This window comes from Lytechinus pictus, chromosome 16, assembly GCF_037042905.1.
Source record: "Lytechinus pictus isolate F3 Inbred chromosome 16, Lp3.0, whole genome shotgun sequence".
NCBI lineage: Eukaryota > Metazoa > Echinodermata > Echinoidea > Temnopleuroida > Toxopneustidae > Lytechinus > Lytechinus pictus.
Window position 1 is genome coordinate 15392561 of NC_087260.1, and position 18316 is coordinate 15410876.

The following is an 18316-nucleotide window of genomic DNA, read 5'->3' on the forward strand; positions in this document are numbered from 1 at the left end:
GGTAAATTGCCAATTTGTCCACTTACCACATGGTCTACCTTTATTTAGTCTAATGCCATCCCGTCCAACATTTCGTCCAGCAACCATTTGGTCCAATAACCATCTGGTCCAATCATGACTTCGTCTAATCACCAGTTCGTCTATGACCATTTCGTCTCATAACCAGTTGGTCTAATGCTCGTTTTATTTTCATTCATTTTGCCCAATTAACACTATTACATATAATCTAATTAGACCAAATGGTATATGGAGGACTAAATGGCTATTGGACCAACTGGTTATTAGATGAAATGGTGAGTTGAAGAAATGGCAATTAGACCATGTCGATATTGGACGAACTGATGGTAGACCAAATGATAGAAGACGAGTTGGCAATATTATCATTGGATCAATTGATAATAAACCATGGTGTACAATTATGAATTATGTGTACAGTGTATTTTACATGGATCTAATGGTTTAAATTTTTTTAAATTTATATATATACAGTTTTTGTCTCGCCTGCATAGCAGAGCGAGACTATAGGCGCCGCTTTTCCGACGGCGACGGCGGCGGTGACGGCGGCGGCGTCAACATCAAATCTTAACCTAAGGTTAAGTTTTTGAAATGACATCATAACTTAGAAAGTATATGGACCTAGTTCATGAAACTTGGACGTAAGGTTAATCACGTATTATTGAACATCCTGCCTGAGTTTCAGGTCACATGACCAAGGTCAAAGGTCATTTAGGGTCAATGAACTTAGACCATGTTGGGAAAATTATTTTCAAAATCTTAACCGAAGGTTAAGTTTTTGAAATGACATCATAACTTAGAAAGTATATGGACCTAGTTCATGAAACTTGGCCATAAGGTTAATCAAGTATTAGTGAACATCCTGCTTGAGTTTCAGGTCACATGACCAAGGTCAAAGGTCATTTAGGGTCAATGAACTTTGGTCAAGTTGGGGGTATTTGTTGAATTACTATCATAACTTTGAAAATTTATGGATCTAGTCCATGAAACTTGGACATAAGGTTAATCAAGTATAAGTTAAAATCCTGCCTGAGTTTCAGGTCATATGACCAAGGTCAAAGGTCATTTAGGGTCAATGAACTTTGGCCAAGTTGGGGGTATTTGTTGAATTACCATCATAACTTTGAAAATTTATGGATTTAGTTCATGAAACTTGGACATTAGGTTAATCAAGTACCACTGAATATCCTGTGCGAGTTTGAGGTCACATGACCATGGTCAATGGTCATTTAAGGTCAATGAACTTTGGCCGTGTTGGGGGTATATGTTAAATTACCATCCTAACTCTGAAAGTTTATGGATCTAGTTCATAAAACTTGGGATATAAGAGTAATCAAGCATCACTGAACATCCCCTGTGAGTTTCAGGTCACAAAACCAAGTCAAAGGTCAGTTAAGGTCAATATACTTAGGCCATGTTAGGGTAATTGTTGAAGTGCCATCATAACTTTGAAAGTTTATGGATAGAGTGAATGAAATGTGGACATGGGTGTAGTTGACAGTCTTAAGTCTCCGTTCAAATGTCATTTATGGTCAATGAACGTGGTATTATGTCATTATATGAATGATGTTTTTGTGAATGATTATTTTATAGTAGTTTTCAAAGTTAGCACTGCTGCTATATTAAATTGCGTAATGCAGGCGAGACTGCCAGAGGCGTTCCACTTGTTTAATATGATATTCATTTTAAACCAGTGTAATCTGATTTATGATAATTATTGCTTCTGTTTGCTTCCACCCTCTGTATGATGTAAAATCAATAATTAGAATATTCAGCAAATTTGTGTACAATAAAGTCATTAGCTACATGTAGTATTAGTATGTACATGCATTTATTTTACATGTATCTGTACATGTAGCCCAGTCAGTATTTACATTCCCCATTTTTCTGGGAACTATTCCCCTGGTCTACTAATAGCCTACAGTTCCACCAATATTGTTTTGTGTTGGTCATCGTGGCGGCCAAATATTAGGCCAATACTAGTGCTGTTTGCTGGATATAGAGGCCTGGTTTGAGGCACTGCTTTGTTCATGGAAATCATGATGGCATAGGAAAAAGCCATTCCATGCCCTAAAATTAGTAGTAATACTGTAGATGTAGTAGTACCGTTATTGAAATAGCTCTGTTGACATGTCAAATTGATCATTTTTTACAACAGCACATAAGGCAGTGCTGCACCATCCCGAGTTTGCTCAATCTCGAGATTTTAGCCCGATCGGCCCTCTTCGTGATTAATCTCGAGATTCAAGAAACCCCGTCTCCACCATCGCAAGAAGAGCGATTCCTGCTCGAGCGAGTCATCGATGCATTATGGTCTGACGCCATGAATAAATAATCCCGAGTGTTTCTGCACCTACGAAGTAGCGCGATAATTCGTAAAATAACGCGCTATTTTGCAAATAATCCCAAGTTGACTTGGGATTGCAATCTCGAGATTAATCCTACAAACTAGCGCGATAATCGCGTCTCCATTGCAAATAATCTCGAGATTGTTCAGATCGGGATAATTTGTCGGATCAGAAATAGCGCGCTAATTGAAAACTCGGGATGGTGCAGACGGCCCTATAGTCTACAGAGAAATGCTAGGAAGGAACACTGTCAATCATTCTCCTGAAGACAACAGGAACACAGTTTTTTTTAACGTCGAGTTTGGGTGGTCCATTACAAGACCAACACATGCCCACAAAATGAGTTATGGTGTACAGTGAAACCTGGGCTCTGTAACACAAAGATTAGCGATCAATCGCTAAATGAACTGACCAATCAATATCAATGTTACACGCGCATTTGGTTTAAAATACCGACCAGGGACCAACCAGTGCGGTTCTTTTATATTTGCAATCCATCGCAAACCTTTGTGTTACGGGCCCCGGGACACTCTTTAACTGTCCATCAGTTAACATTATGAGTGTCCATACTGATTGCACCCATGTATTTCTTTATTACACTGGTCTGCTGGTCTCCGCCGGTTAATAATTCCTGTTATAATACAGCCCTAATAAAAAAGGACCACAAAAGGGGCACATGCGTTCTGTGTCCCCACCTTGATCCACCGCCAGTTATTGTGGGCCCGGCTCTGTAATTGTAATTGTTTTTATATATATTTGGTAAAGAATTCGTTTTGCTGAAATTTCTTGCACAGATTATATTGATTGGTTTTTGATAATGAATTTTGATAATCATTTTTACAGTAACAGTAATCCACATTCAATCATTACTTTTGAATTGATTGTTATTGACCACTACTTCATATTTTTTTCCATTTTGTTTGTTTATTACAGGAAGAGGAGGAAGAAATCAAGCTGGAAATTAACGTGCTGAAAAAGGTATTGTTTATCTAAACTATTACAAACACAGGTCTTTATAAGGGTAGGATAAAAAAAGTATTTATAATGATACTACTAGGCTAGTACTTCTGCGTCTTTGCATGTTCTGTTTTGTGTGAAAATATACACCAAGCTCTTTATTTATACGTATTGCATCAATTTCAGTAAAATTTTCATTATTTAGAACACAGAATCTCCAAAAAGAAATGTAGGCCTAATATTTCTGAACATTTTTTGTAAATGAGGATTTGAGTTCTAATTACTCTTGATCTATATTCTTTAAGAATTAATAACTCTTTGTATTTAATTGGTATGTTTCATTTGAATTTTCTTGATTCATGTTATATTTTCTGTAAATTGTAAAAAAAAAAAAAAAATATAGTATATAAAATAATATTTTTTTTTGCCACAAGCATGCCTGTTAGATATTTCTCTATTTATTCAAACAACCTTCATGTATCGTTGGGCTCGCACTTGACCTTGTCCAGATTATTAAAAAAAAAGGAATTATATATTTTGCTGACAAATACATGTCAATAACAAATTAATATACACAATAACTAAAATATGTCATGGTTGACTTGATTGAAGTCAGTGAACACACATTCTAATGAATATGAAGAAATTATGCTAAAATTCACCCTTTGCAGTATAAAAATGTCTCCTTTGTACAAGTTTGAAAGATGAATATTTTTTATTTGATGTGTATTCACTCAGGCATGACTTGCTTAGTTGTTTGGTGCATTGTAAATTATTGTTAAATATTACTCATCTTTTGTGTTCATCCAGTACTCCCACCATAGGAATATTGCAACATACTATGGGGCATTCATCAAGAAAGGGGTCAAAGGTCATGATGATCAGTTATGGGTAAGAGTTCTTCATTCTATTTTTTTAAACCAATAATTATGATGATGATGATTTTGATGATGATGTACATGTAAGTGAAGAAGATGATGATGATAATGATGATGATGTTGATGATGATGATGATGATAATGAAGAAGATGATGATGATGATACTTATGATTTTGATGATGTAATGACAGTGATATTTATGTCAGACAAATATCCAACTTTATGTGCTATTTTTTTTCATATACTCTTGGTCAATAGTGATATGATGTGTTTCAAATGAATTATTATCATTTTTTGTGTGTTTTGTTAATCTTTCAAAATAGCATTGATTGTTAGTCACACTCGCAATGCACACGATCAATATCAAGAATCCAGCATTGATTTGATAGTCACAATGCACATCAATATCTGGGCCCGTGTAAACACAAGTTTATGATTTCTATTTTTTTGGAAATTTGATATCGGAATATCACACTATCCTACCAGCAACATTTCACTGGATTCCCTATAAAATGAAAACAAACTTTGGTAAGAAAAATAATCAAACAAGCTGGAATTGAATTGAATCAGAATTTCCTGATTCATTGCAACATTTATACTGTGGGCTTTTTCACACGTAAATCTTGAATCATCATTGTAATGATGATTGCTATTGTAATCATGACTGTGATTAGCGATCGTGATTCTAATCATGTTCTAGTTTGGTTTCACACGTGCTAAATATTTGTCATTAGCCTTATTTTTCACTGGAATCATCAGATTACGATTTTCTACCGGGTGAAAAGGGCGGTTAATTTCTTCCTTTTTTGTTCAAGTATCAGATCCCAAAATATTTTAAATATGTTTCTCTCATTTTCCAAATTTAGGATGGGATGCATTTTTTTTATGACCTCAACTTATTAAAAAGCTGACTTCCCTAGCCATCCACTTTGAGCGAAATCTAAAGGATTTATAATCTGTGATCAACAGGGGCACTTTACTAAAATCTCCTTTTTTTCCATTTTCTAATTTTTCTGCAAATTCTGTGTTCTTTGATGTTCCGTGAATAATGTACATGAAATTCTGTATTATTCGATGGTGTGCAAAACACATGTACATGTATACAGGATAATAATATTTCAACTGTAAATTTAGTGACAATCTCAGAAAAATGTAAGTTTTTTTGTTCCCATAAAGGTTTGATTCTGATGCATTTTTCTGTTTATTGGATTTTGTAATTAGTAATAATTAATTTCCCTGCATCATTTTTCCTGAAAATTGCAGTTGAGTATCATGCTGTAAACTGGCATATTATCATGCAGACTTGGGGATTCTTATTTCAACTTTTTTTACACGTATGATCAGCATGGCAGAAATTGATATACTTTTGAGCTAACCAGCATAAATTTGCTACATTGTACATGTATTAAAATTTGCATTGGACTCTTATGGAAATATCAGGGGCTCTTTTTTAGTTTTTCAAGGGCTCTTAAGGGCATTTTTTAGGCGAATTCACCCTGAGCCCCCATTTATTTTTTCCCCCCTGTTGATCAGTGTACTTGGATGCCATTGTGGTTCACTCATTCCCAACCTTTCCAATTGAGCCAAACTGCTGTGTTGGGTCAGTTGGTTGAGCATCTGTCTCACAACCAGGAGGTCGGGAGTTTAAGCCCCAGCCGCGTCAGACCAAAAGACATTAAAAGATGGGAGTTGCTGCTTCCCTGTTTGGCGCTCAACAATTCAGGGATAGAGCTACATCGATCTGGCGTTGCTCAGTGGCTGCCGGGCTGCGATCAATTATGCATTTCATTATTTTTCTCTTTTTAATGATTTTGTTGTATTTTGTTCAGCTTGTGATGGAGTTCTGTGGAGCTGGATCTGTAACGGACCTAGTCAAAGCCACCAAAGGCAATGCACTCAAAGAGGAATGGATTGCTTACATATGCAGGGAAATTCTCAGGGTAAGTCATTTTCAATTTAATCTTTATAATACAAGGGACGTTATCATGGGGGGCACTTACATATTTTTTTGCCTACCAAATCATACAAACATACAAATAATGAATGACATTTTAGACATAAAAAAGGTGAACAAACAAAAACAGAATGAGCATAGCTACATGTTGGTTTAGGGGTATTACATGTAAGAATAGTAAATATTCTTGCTCAGATGCATACACGTATCACCCTCACATAGCACTCCATACAAATACCAAACATCTGGTGTTCATATCCATATTATCTGAGACAATTTAAATTTGCTTTTACATAGACATACAAAATCAGCAGTGCTATATGTTGGTTATGGGTATTAAAAATAATAAATATTGTTGCTCAGCGGCATTCATCTATCACCCCCATATAGCACTCCATACAAATATCAAGCATGTACATGTATGATGTTCATGCCCATATATTGTCATTAAGACCATTATAATTGCACACTGCCACTAAACCAGAAGTAATGCACAATGAAATGCATCATGAAATTAGGTATTCTCTTAATGATAATTTCACGCTGACTTCATCATTTCTAACAAAACCTGACATACATTGTACATATCAATTAAAATGTTGCAACTGTACACCTTCAGGATGCAAAAAAATGCAATACTGGGAGCACCTTTTAGGGTGCAATTTTGCACCTTTACAAAAAATAAAGGTGTTATTGGGAATACGGCATTGCTTCCCAAGCATGCCAATATTTTCACAAATGGTTAGATTCGCGAAATTCAAGAAAAATAATAACCCTTCCGAAAACATCAGCTGATACTATATTCTGTTATCGAAGCTTATGAGTTTAGTTTCTGGTCAGATCTGAGGAGATACTCTGTTGTTGAAGTTTATAGGTAGTTTCTATCTATCTCGGGTGAGGAGATCTTCTCTGATGGGCAGACAGGCAGGCAGCGGGGAGTTCCTTTCAGATATCATCAAAGAAATAGAACACTGCATGCAGAAAACGGAAGAGTGGTTAATGTGATAGACTCACAATAGAGATAGACACAGCATGGTGGAGACATGTAAAGCTCTCCAGTTACCATGGCCCAACATGATCATTGTTGAATTCAAAGCCTATATAAACTCATCAACTCAAGAATGCAGCAGTAAAAAAACAATAAATCGTAAAATTGTCTAGAGCTTTGTATTTGAGCTCCAAAATTACAGTCTCTCTTTTTTTATTACACTTGCATGCATTTTAAAACCACCCTCCATTCTAATTAGTTCCATTCAATATAAATATTTTATTATCATATCACTCAAATATGATTCATGTAGTTGTACAATTTAACATTACAGTATTTTGTTTACATGCTATGTATAGTAAATAACACTCAAAATAAAATAAAGGATATACGTGTATGAAAAACTTGATCAAGGAAGAAATACATTTTTAATTTTTTACAAGTTTCACAACAACAGAAGTGTGTTGTTGTTAATGCCATGAAAAACAATATAGTGAAAGAATAATGATTTGAAATGACCTTTTTTTGGAGGGGAGGAGACTTGCACTTTACTATTGAAACTGGTAAAAAAGTTTTAAACCTGAAGTTGTTGAATAGGTCAAGTGGCAAAGGATTTTTCTTAATACTGCTATAAAGGAATACATTCAAGAGAATGTGTTTTAAAGGGATAGTTGAATTTCATTCAGGATTGAAAAAAAAAAAATTGTTCTTAAAGACCTTGGGTGACATTGATTTTACTATTTCAAAATCTGAGCTGTTTGTTGTAAAAATGCCCTGAGCAAAATAGCACCTGAAAGACTTTATTTTGTGCTTCATATAACTGCAAAATAAATGGACCTGAAACATCATCCCAATTTTATTCTTTTACTACTACTACATGTACTTGTACATGTGTGACAATTGGCAGAGGGATTAAATGATAATTTTTCAGTCACAGATATATCTTGAAAGTGTCTCATCAAATTTGTTTTCTTCTTCAGTGTGTTTTTTATTTGATTATTGCATATGAACAATATCAAATACAGCACACATGGAAGTTCAGATTTTTTTCTTCAAAATAAGACCTGTATAAGTTGAGGATTTTTCTTAAGAAGACATTTGTTATTTTATTAATCAATATCTTTAAAATTAAAACGTATTGCGTATACATGTATGTACATTGCTTTAGGCTTCCTCAGACAAGAAATATCTTAGGGTACAGTGAATGTTGTGATACATGTAGTCCTTTGTTGCAGACAATTTCACGATATTCACAACCTGGACAAATCATCTTTAATTTGAAAACAAATTATTATTAATAAAGTCAAGACTTATACTCTGACATTTCATACACTGATTATAAACATTTCATCCATTCTTTTATTTCATTTGTTGACCTTGCGAGTCGTTGAAAGATGTAAGACATTTTTCTTTGTTGTAGCACTTGGTTCTGGCGGTGGAGCCCGTCTTTATAAATTGCATTGTGTTCATTCCTGGCATAGTTCACCCTAGTTGAGATATCTAGTCTCACCAAACAGACATCCTTATTTTCTTTCTTGGCATTATAACACAAGTCTTTTCAGAATAAAGAATATTTGACCTGAGAATGTGATATTTTGAAATTGATCAAAATGATGCTCATGATATAAGTGGTGCAAATGGTGATTATGATGACTTTAATGTTGATAGTGATATAATTGTGTAATTGATTTAAAAAAATATATTTTTTATTCAAATACAGTAGTTTTTAGAGACGTCTATCAATCAGGTCAAGAGATGTTGATTTTGTTTTTTAATTTTGAGGTTCAAACCGTTCAATGTCATAACAGCTCAAATAAGATATACTGCCGTTATTTTGATGAAAAATGAATTGGAAAACAAATGTTTATTTTGATTATTATATATTGTTTTTGTTTACAGGGTCTGAGTCATCTCCATGCCAACCATGTGATACATAGAGATATCAAAGGTCAGAATGTCCTTCTCACAGAAGATGCAGAGGTCAAACTAGGTAGGTTGATATAATGGTTGAAAGCATCTTAATTGGTAATTCCCCCTTTTGTTATAAAGAAGAGACATTTAGGATAATAATAAAATTGATGATAATGATGGATGATGCTGATGATGACGATGGTGATGATAGTGATAATAGTGATAATGATAATGATAATGATAATAGTAATAATGATAATTACAATGACAATAATAATAATGATGATGATAATGATGATAATAATGATAATAATGATAATAAAAATAATAGTGAGAAAAATAAGTACTTTTCATTATTTTGGTTTACTACAACATCTTATAAATGTGCTTCACTTAAAAAATGTAATATTAGATGTAAGTAGTCACATTTTGATAGTTTTATTGCATTAGATTAAATAATATATATTGTATATTTTGTGATTTTACATTTAAGTTAATGTTGGACAGTCCCCAAATGAAACAGACAGTACTGTTTTCCCTTTTTGCTTGGTATAAACTGTTTTAAAAAGAAATATGAAAACAGGAGTGACCATTTGACATGGTGTCATGTCTTCATGTGTACGTGTAGATAAAGAGATTAGATTGATAATGATATACAGAATAAACAAAGTGATTTTCCCTTTAAGTTGAGATATGAGGTCATACTACCCCAAGATTCATACAAACAGGTCGTTCATCCACTCCAATCAAATGTTGTATGTGCACTTGTGCTATAGAAAGGTACTCATATTAATTGAATCTTCTGTTTTGTGAACAAGGAAATGTGCTTTATTTTCATTGCATCATATGAAATTCATTCTTACATGTATTTACTATAAAGCTTCCGTGTTTTTCCAAATATCAATATGAGAACTACAAAAATAGGGAAGTCTTAAATGGTACATGTGCATTTATATTGAGTTATTTAGGTTTAAAAAATACAATATGAAAATGAATGCCAACCCTTTGTTATTTAAAAAAAAGTCTTATTCCCCCCCCCTTCAAATAAACTGATGCCGCCCACTTAGCCCTGGTACTCTCTACTTCTACATACTGGCCTTTATGTCATTTTAATCAATTAATGAAAATACCTTAAAATTTTTGCACAAATTAATGCAAATATTCAATAGAAAAATGTCGGTAATAGATAATAATCTAATCATTTACCAAGCGCTTTTTACATTTTTCGAATCGCAGCAATTACAGAGTAATATTCCCCGGTTATAGATCTAATCAGTCATTCCTGCATGCATCCCCCACTCCCTGGGGAGTATTAGGACCAGTTACCTTATGAGGTGCCACAATATAAATGGATAAGCTACAATGAATTTCATATCCTACCAGGGGGTGTTTCATAAAGCTGTTCGTAAGTTAAGAGCGACTTCAAGAACGACTGATGAACCTATCATACGCGCTAAACCATCGCCAATGATCATTTTGGTGTAGACCATTTACCACAAGAAAGGATCACCAGTTCTTAAAGTTCCGCCCCTAAATTACGAACAGCTTTATGACACGGCCCCCATGTTTCCATTTATCCCCTTAGTGGTAAATTCCTTTCGTCTGCATCCATTCAATATCCTATGCACTACAGTTTTTTATTTTTTTGTCTCTTTATTTTGTATGCAGTTGACTTTGGAGTTAGTGCACAGTTGGACAAGACAATCGGTAGGAGAAACACATTTATCGGGACGCCATATTGGATGGCCCCTGAAGTCATCGCCTGCGATGAGAACCCCGATGCTACGTATGATAACAAGAGTGACTTGTGGTCACTCGGTATTACAGCACTGGAGATGGCCGAGGGTCAACCACGTAAGTATTGGGAACTTTTTGATTTGTGTGTCCATCCACTGTCCGTCCTCTAGTGGACACGACAACGTTATTACATCGTAATAGCTTGCTTTTGTTCACGTGATGTTTTATAGTTGGTGAAGTGATGCTTCGCGAAATACAGAGCATACTTAAGTAGACACCCTCTGTCTACCTTCCTGGAAAAAAGACATGTTATAGGATAAATCCACTTGTCAGGCAACAAAAGAATGCTAAAACTTGAAAGAATTGAAATTATGATATTCATATTTGGATAACTAATATTTTAGAATTCTTGGCATGAGTCATTACTCATTTGATTTAATTACAATGTAGTTATTTTCGGATTCTTACACAACAGTCAATCATGTTTTTCTCATAAGAATATAAGAAATATTTTTATTCATGACAGTGCCAACTCGGTGAAAAAAAGGTTGCTTGAGAAAAGGTTATTTTTGCATAATCAAGAAGTTTCGTTTTGGAAACAAGAATGATTACTCATGTCATCACACACTTTTCAGTGAAAAATCACATGAATTTCTTTGACTTGTACTGGGTGGACACTTTATTATTGATGTATTATTTTACTCTTATCATTATTTACAGCTTTATGTGACATGCATCCTATGAGAGCTCTCTTTCTCATTCCGAGGAATCCTAGACCAAAGCTAAAATCAAAGAAATGGTAAGAGGATGAATTCCTTTTGGTATCAGTGCACATTGCAATGTGGGTAGGCCTGAGATTGTTTAATTATGTTTATTTAAAAAAAAATTAAATTAAACCACTTTTTATAAACTGGGAGATATTTGGATTGGGGGGGGGGGAGGATCCTTCCCCAAAGTTGCTGAAATCTAAAGGGGCTCTTACACCTGGACATTTTAGCCAGCAGATGCAGACATACTGTATTATACAACTCCCAAGAATGTTCTGTAATCTGATTGGACCAAATCAGACCACATGATATTCAGCGAATTGCACTATTGCATCCAAAATGCACTATCCTGCACTCTGACGTCAGAGTGCAGGATAGTACGAGTTCTGGAATTATCTAGAATTTAGATCAAATATATCATTCGGGGCAACTCACTAACATGGGTGAGAGGGGAGGGGTTGTATAAAACAAACAATAAACACATTTTTGTGCATAGAGGACCTCAATAATGAACTCTGTGCTCGACTCGCCAAATGGATATACCGCAGTTGGTCCTTCGGACCTCGGTGTGGTATAGCCATTGGCTCTTCTCGCACATCGTTCATTACTTGGCCCTGCATGCACGTGCTTACGTGCATTTGTATACGTGTGGCTTGCTGTTTTGAGCCATTTTATCCTTAAACCCCATTTCTTGATATCAAACATTTAATTCTTGATAACAAGAATTGCATTTTATTAACATCACAAATATCAAGAATTCAAATTTTTGTTATATGAAAAATCAGTTGTGATGAAATCCCTTTCATTGTCTATATTTCCTTGCAAGTATTTTGGTTTAATCGGAAACTACCCCCCCTCCTAAAAAAAGAGGAATGTTCCCTTCTTTCTCGACTCTAGAAATTTCAGTCGAAATTAGGCCACTGACATCAATGTATATATGTGGGACGTGGATGCCACATTCTGGCGAAGCCAACAAAATCTGTCATTCTTGTAAAGTGTTTACCAAGATATTCATATTGCCAGCAGATAATCCAAGAATAACCTACAGAATAATAGATTTTTGTCTTATTTATGGTTTTTGGTTCACGGCTTGTGGGAAATGCCCCCCCCCCCCTAAAAAAAAGTGTTTCAAAGTCGAGAAAATACTCAGCAGTTTTTTAGTTTTGTGGAATAGTGTGCCCCAACCCAATCAATAGATTTAATGTTTTTGGTATGCTATTTGTTCTTTGAAAGGAACAAAAAGTTTGTGGACTTTAGGAGTGATGCAGACTTCTTCCCACACAATTAATTGATTTCATGTTCTGACCTGTTTGTTTGTCTTTTTCTTTGAAAGGAACAAAAAGTTCATGGACTTTGTGGACAAATGTTTGATCAAGAATTACCAGCAAAGACCGGATACCAATCAGCTGCTGAAACACTCCTTCATTAAAGACCTTCCAAACGAAAGACAGGTCAGGATTCAGCTGAAGGATCACATAGATCGGACCAGAAAGAAGAGAGGTAAGCTGTACAACCCATTGGTGTTTGATAGAAAATAATGATAACCAGTGGTTAGTATAAAAATAATACACATCATTCAGGGCATTAGTATACAAATGATGTGCAGATGTGAGTGCATCGGTAGGTTTGTGAGCATAAGGTGACTATGGAACTGACTAGACTAGTTTCCATAGTTACTGCATGGTCACTAGTCCTACCGATGTACGAACAAACCTGTGTATCATTTGTTTTGTAGAATGGTAGAATTTTTTGGCGAAAAATAAATTTTGTTGCAACTATGCACAAGTAATTACTGATGCATGGCTAGTCATGCGTCGGTAATTCCTTGTGCATGGTTGCCATTCTAAATTAAGAATTATATGCATGAAGTAATTTTGGAACAGTTCTTACTCTTATTATAAAAGACCGGATACTAACTACTTCCTGAAACACTCCGTCATTGAAGACCTTCCAAATGAAAGACAGGTCAGATTTTATTTACATTTTCCACACTTGACCCTGGTGAAGAAAATGCAAATCTCTCAACAATTCTGAAATTTGAAGGAAGAATAAGATTTTAACCATTGAGAGTTGTTGTTTAGAAAGGATTTTCCTATTTTGGGGGATAGTTTTACTGTGCACTCCTATGGGAAATAAAATTTCTTTCCTATTTTTTTAGCAAGACCATCCAAAATTTTCAATTAGAAACTAATAGAAATATTGGGAGGTCTGTAAATGGGTAACCAGCAGGAATGAATTCCTTGCAATACTCAGTTGTTATTATTATTATCATTATTGTCATCGCTATAATTATGAGTTTACATGAATACATAAATATTGATGAATTTATGTGTCTATTGTTGATACTTTTCAGTTGAGGATCTTAGTACTGATTATGAGTACAATAGCAATGACAGTGAAGAGGAACCAGAAATAGAGGACGAAGGCGAGCCAAGGTAATTCATTCATCTTAGCATGAACTTTGGAAATTTTAAACCCTAAAAGGCCTGAGGGGGGCGGATTACGCCCCCTCTACATTTTTCACGATAAATCCGCCGCGCAAAATTTTTCAACCGCGCCGCTCGCTGACTTTTTACTTTCAAATCTCGCACAACTTTTGAGACCAAATTTGCGATGCGCGGGTACGTGATTACCAAATTACGCAACGTTATGGAAGTGCGTGTCAGACCCAAAACTGCTCAAAAATGTGAATTCATGTACAAATCCAATGCAAATTGTGTATTTAGCCAAAATTTGTAAATGTATCATTATTTCTACTTTTACTGATTAATTTTGTCGTGTTTATGATAAAAATTATGTCTGCAACAATTTCCATCGAAAAAAAAAAAAAAAGTCGAAAAACAAAGAAATACATAAATTAAAAAAACAATAAAATACATAAGAAAAAAATTTGCGATACATTTGATCAGGATGATCCTACAAAGAGTCTGTGAATAAAAAAAAAAGCAATTTTGAGGCAGTATAATAGTTGATTAGAGCAAATGTTTTATTTCATGAATAAATTAGCATAATTAATTCATTAAATGAAAAATCTTATTAATGTAGTATTCTGGATTTTTTGGGGAAGTTGTCAGGACACTCCAGAACACAAAAGACACGATACGACGAGAGTTGTAGGTTGTGAGCGGAATTTAATTTCCCACTTGAGCACAACAGTTGTTCAGAATAACAAAAAGGAAAAAAACCTCTGCAAGCAGAAAAGAGAGAAACAATAAAGAACATGAGTATAATGTTCCAAATATCATTACAGCATGAAATAAAGCATTTACATGTCAAGACGGAGTATATATTCTTAATATTACGAGTACACTTTTCGATCACTGAGCAGGTCACTGCAATGTGTGTATTTTTTTTTTGCTGATTTACAATCATTAAAATAGTTTCAGTCTGCGCTCGATAATAAGCGAAAAGTAACAATGTTTATAACAAGTTATTAACTCAGCTATTGACAATTAAATAGTCACAAGTATCATAGATTGTTATATGTTTCTAAAGCTTAAATTGATCTCTTTTGCAATCATTTTCTTCCAATGTAAAATATATGAATTCACAATTTATATAGCAACCATTGGAAACATTCTTCCGAATATATCAATCTTTTATATATCTCGCACGAATTCAAACTTCCGTAATCGATCACAAAACAACGTTAATTTTTGTCTCACCTGCATAGCAGAGTGAGACTATAGGCGCCGCTTTTCCGACGGCGGCGGCGACGGCGGCGGCGGCGTCAACACCAAATCTTAACCTGAGGTTAAGTTTTTGAAATGACAGCATAACTTAGAAAGTATATGGACCTAGTTCATGAAACTTGGCCATAAGGTTAATCAAGTATTACTGAACATCCTGCCTGAGTTTCATGTCACATGACCAAGGTCAAAGGTCATTTAGGGTCAATGAACTTAGACCATGTTGGGGGAATCAACATCAAAATCTTAACCTAAGGTTAAGTTTTTGAAATTTCATCATAACTTAGAAAATATATGGACCTAGTTCATGAAACTTATACATAAGGTTAATCAAGTATCACTGAACATCCTGCTTGAGTTTCACATCACATGACCAAGGTCAAAGGTCATTTAAGGTCAATGAACTTTGGCCGAATTGGGGGTATCTGTTGAATTACCATCATAACTTTGAAAGTTTATGGATCTGATTCATGAAACTTGGACATAATAGTAATCAAGTATTACTGAACATCCTGTGCAAGTTTCAGGTCACATGATCAAGGTCAAAGGTCATTTAGGGTCAATGAACTTTGGCCAAATTGGGGTATTTGTTGAATTACAGCCATAAATTTGAAAGTGTGTTGGTCTAGTTCATAAAACTTGGACATAATAGTAATCAAGTATTACTGAACATCCTGTGCGAGTTTCAGGTCACATGATCAAGGTCAAAGGTCATGTAAGGTCAAAGAACTTTGGCCACGTTGGGGGTATTTGTTGAATTGCCATCATATCTCTATAAGTGTATTGGTCTAGTTCATAAAACGTGGAAATAAGAGTAACCAAGTATCACTGAACATCTTGTGCGAGTTATAGTAGTTTTCAAAATCAGCACTGCTGCTATACTGAATCGCGTGATGCAGGTGAGACGGCCAGAGGCATTCCACTTGTTGTAAAAATACTGCACATATCAATCTTTTAAGTACGGCCATCTTGACTCACCCGACTAGGGCAGATACAGGTTAAAGACCATACCAAGGACCAAAACAATCGTTTTCTAATGTCAGATTCCGGTACCCAACACTGCAATCTAAAATAAATAATAACATACATTTGCATGAGTAGCTACTCAACTATATCATTATGCCTTTTAGATTTCCATAAATCTTACAGGAAAATTACAATCGATTAACTGTAAATGTCCTAAAAATCTTATTGACCAAAAATAGAATTATTAATTCAAACACCTTGATCTAAGAAAGAAATTATCAATAATGCCTTCAATGCTCGAAGGAAAATTGCAATTCACCAATCATTTTTATCCAAATATTATAAGGTATCACTATGAACAACCAGTCATTACATTTGAAGGAAAATTTATAACTTTTCGTACCTTCATAGAAAACCCAGAAATCTTTCATCACAATCCAGCTAGTTTCATCAACATATGAACATAGTTCCATTCGAACTCCTAAATAAATAAACGATACACCAGGTAAATAATTTGTCGAGCGTTAAAGAAAAACATCTACGTAAATACATTCCTCCTATTTGGCAATTCCAAGGCAAAAAGAAAAGAATGCTACCATCTTGAGTCGATAGGTACCCGATACATATATACACACATTCATTGTTACATAACATGCCACGTAGTAGGTATCCTTGACCTAACAGAGAAATACGATTCAATGCTCTAATTTTAGTTCATGATTTAGAGATAATATATTCCAAAACATAGATATCCTTCTCTTATAAAATAGCACATATCAATCAACATACCTCGACAGGATTGTGATATAATTTATCTGGATCCTACAGGACTCTCCGACTGATCGCTCTCCTCACTGAGTACCTTGACCAATGACCTCAAAACAATCGATCTCTACTGACCAAGCGGGTTTTCTTCCCGCGTAACATAATCACTTTCACAAGATCCTTCCTCTTTACTAAATTATAACACCATTTCGTAATATAACTTCAAAAAAAGAAGTATACTTTATCCCAAGCAATTAACATAATTATAAATAATTTTCATTTCTAATAACAGTCCATATTCAATATTATAACTTTACCAAAATGGAACTATTTGTTCTGGGATGTACATTTCAATGTTGTGATAAGACAAACATATTACACCCTCTTCGTCCAACTCTTGTAAGTAAATCTTAAAGGAAATATCCGACTTTTTCCAAATACTATATTAAAAAAAAACTTAACAATACAGCCTTGTAGATTATATCGCACACTACCACTGTGCAAATTTTTGCGGCGCTTGCGCGATCGAAGGCCGAGATCTGGGGGGGGGCGGAATCCGCCCCTCCCCGGCTGTGAGATGGGTCCAAATAACCCGGCTCTTTTAGGGTTAAACCACATTACCTGACAGATTTCTTTCAAAGAGGCATACTGCTTTATGATATATGGTATCATTTCTGATACCTTTCATTGGTTCTATTTATTATGACGAAATGAAATATGAAATTAACTACTACTCCTAAACAAAAGTCAATGAGGCAACAACAGACAGACTTTCGTTCATTCATTCATTTGTCCATAAACATCTGCAAAATTGAAATGGAAATACTAAGGGTTGAAGATGCAAGTTTCAGTTGATTATAGAAAGGTCTGAAAATCATTCATTATGGCATTTAATGATAAAGACTCATTCATACACGACTGATCACAATTTGCAACTCAGTGAAAAACGAGGGCTATATTTTTCTCTTTTATATCATATACAATGCAGAAGATCCTATGATAGCTAGGTTTGGAATTCTCATTTATGTGGTGAATAAAGATAAAGAAGGCAATACCATATTTTCTCACTTTTTGATAACTTCTCTGTTTTGGCAATACACAGTTCCATCCTTCCTGGACCCAGTGAGTCGACACTCCGCAGGAACTTCCTGCGTATTCAACAGCAGCAGCAGCAGGAGGAGGGAGGTAGAAGACGCCTGGAGGATGGACCGTCTAAGTACCAACCCCCCGATGCACTCCGTCCCATTCCCAATAGAGCCAGTCAACCTCCGTTGCCCCCCACGCCCTCTAGTAGAGAGCAGGCCAAGGCGCAGGCCAGGCTTAGTCAAGCTGTCGGTAAG

At 35.1% G+C, this 18316-nt stretch overlaps 1 protein-coding gene across 1 annotated transcript in view; it reads left to right on the forward strand.

Moving 5' to 3' along the window:
* The first annotated feature begins 239 nt into the window (after positions 1 to 239).
* Positions 240 to 18316, forward strand: part of LOC129278749 (TRAF2 and NCK-interacting protein kinase-like) — a 45794-nt gene continuing 27717 nt past the window's right edge. The window contains exons 1-10 of the mRNA XM_064111625.1: positions 240 to 293; positions 3297 to 3341; positions 4131 to 4211; positions 6029 to 6139; positions 9041 to 9131; positions 10721 to 10906; positions 11510 to 11588; positions 12890 to 13056; positions 13910 to 13991; positions 18079 to 18311. Of these exons, the coding sequence (XP_063967695.1) occupies positions 240 to 293; positions 3297 to 3341; positions 4131 to 4211; positions 6029 to 6139; positions 9041 to 9131; positions 10721 to 10906; positions 11510 to 11588; positions 12890 to 13056; positions 13910 to 13991; positions 18079 to 18311 (1129 nt within the window). The remainder of the gene's footprint in view (positions 294 to 3296; positions 3342 to 4130; positions 4212 to 6028; positions 6140 to 9040; positions 9132 to 10720; positions 10907 to 11509; positions 11589 to 12889; positions 13057 to 13909; positions 13992 to 18078; positions 18312 to 18316) is intronic.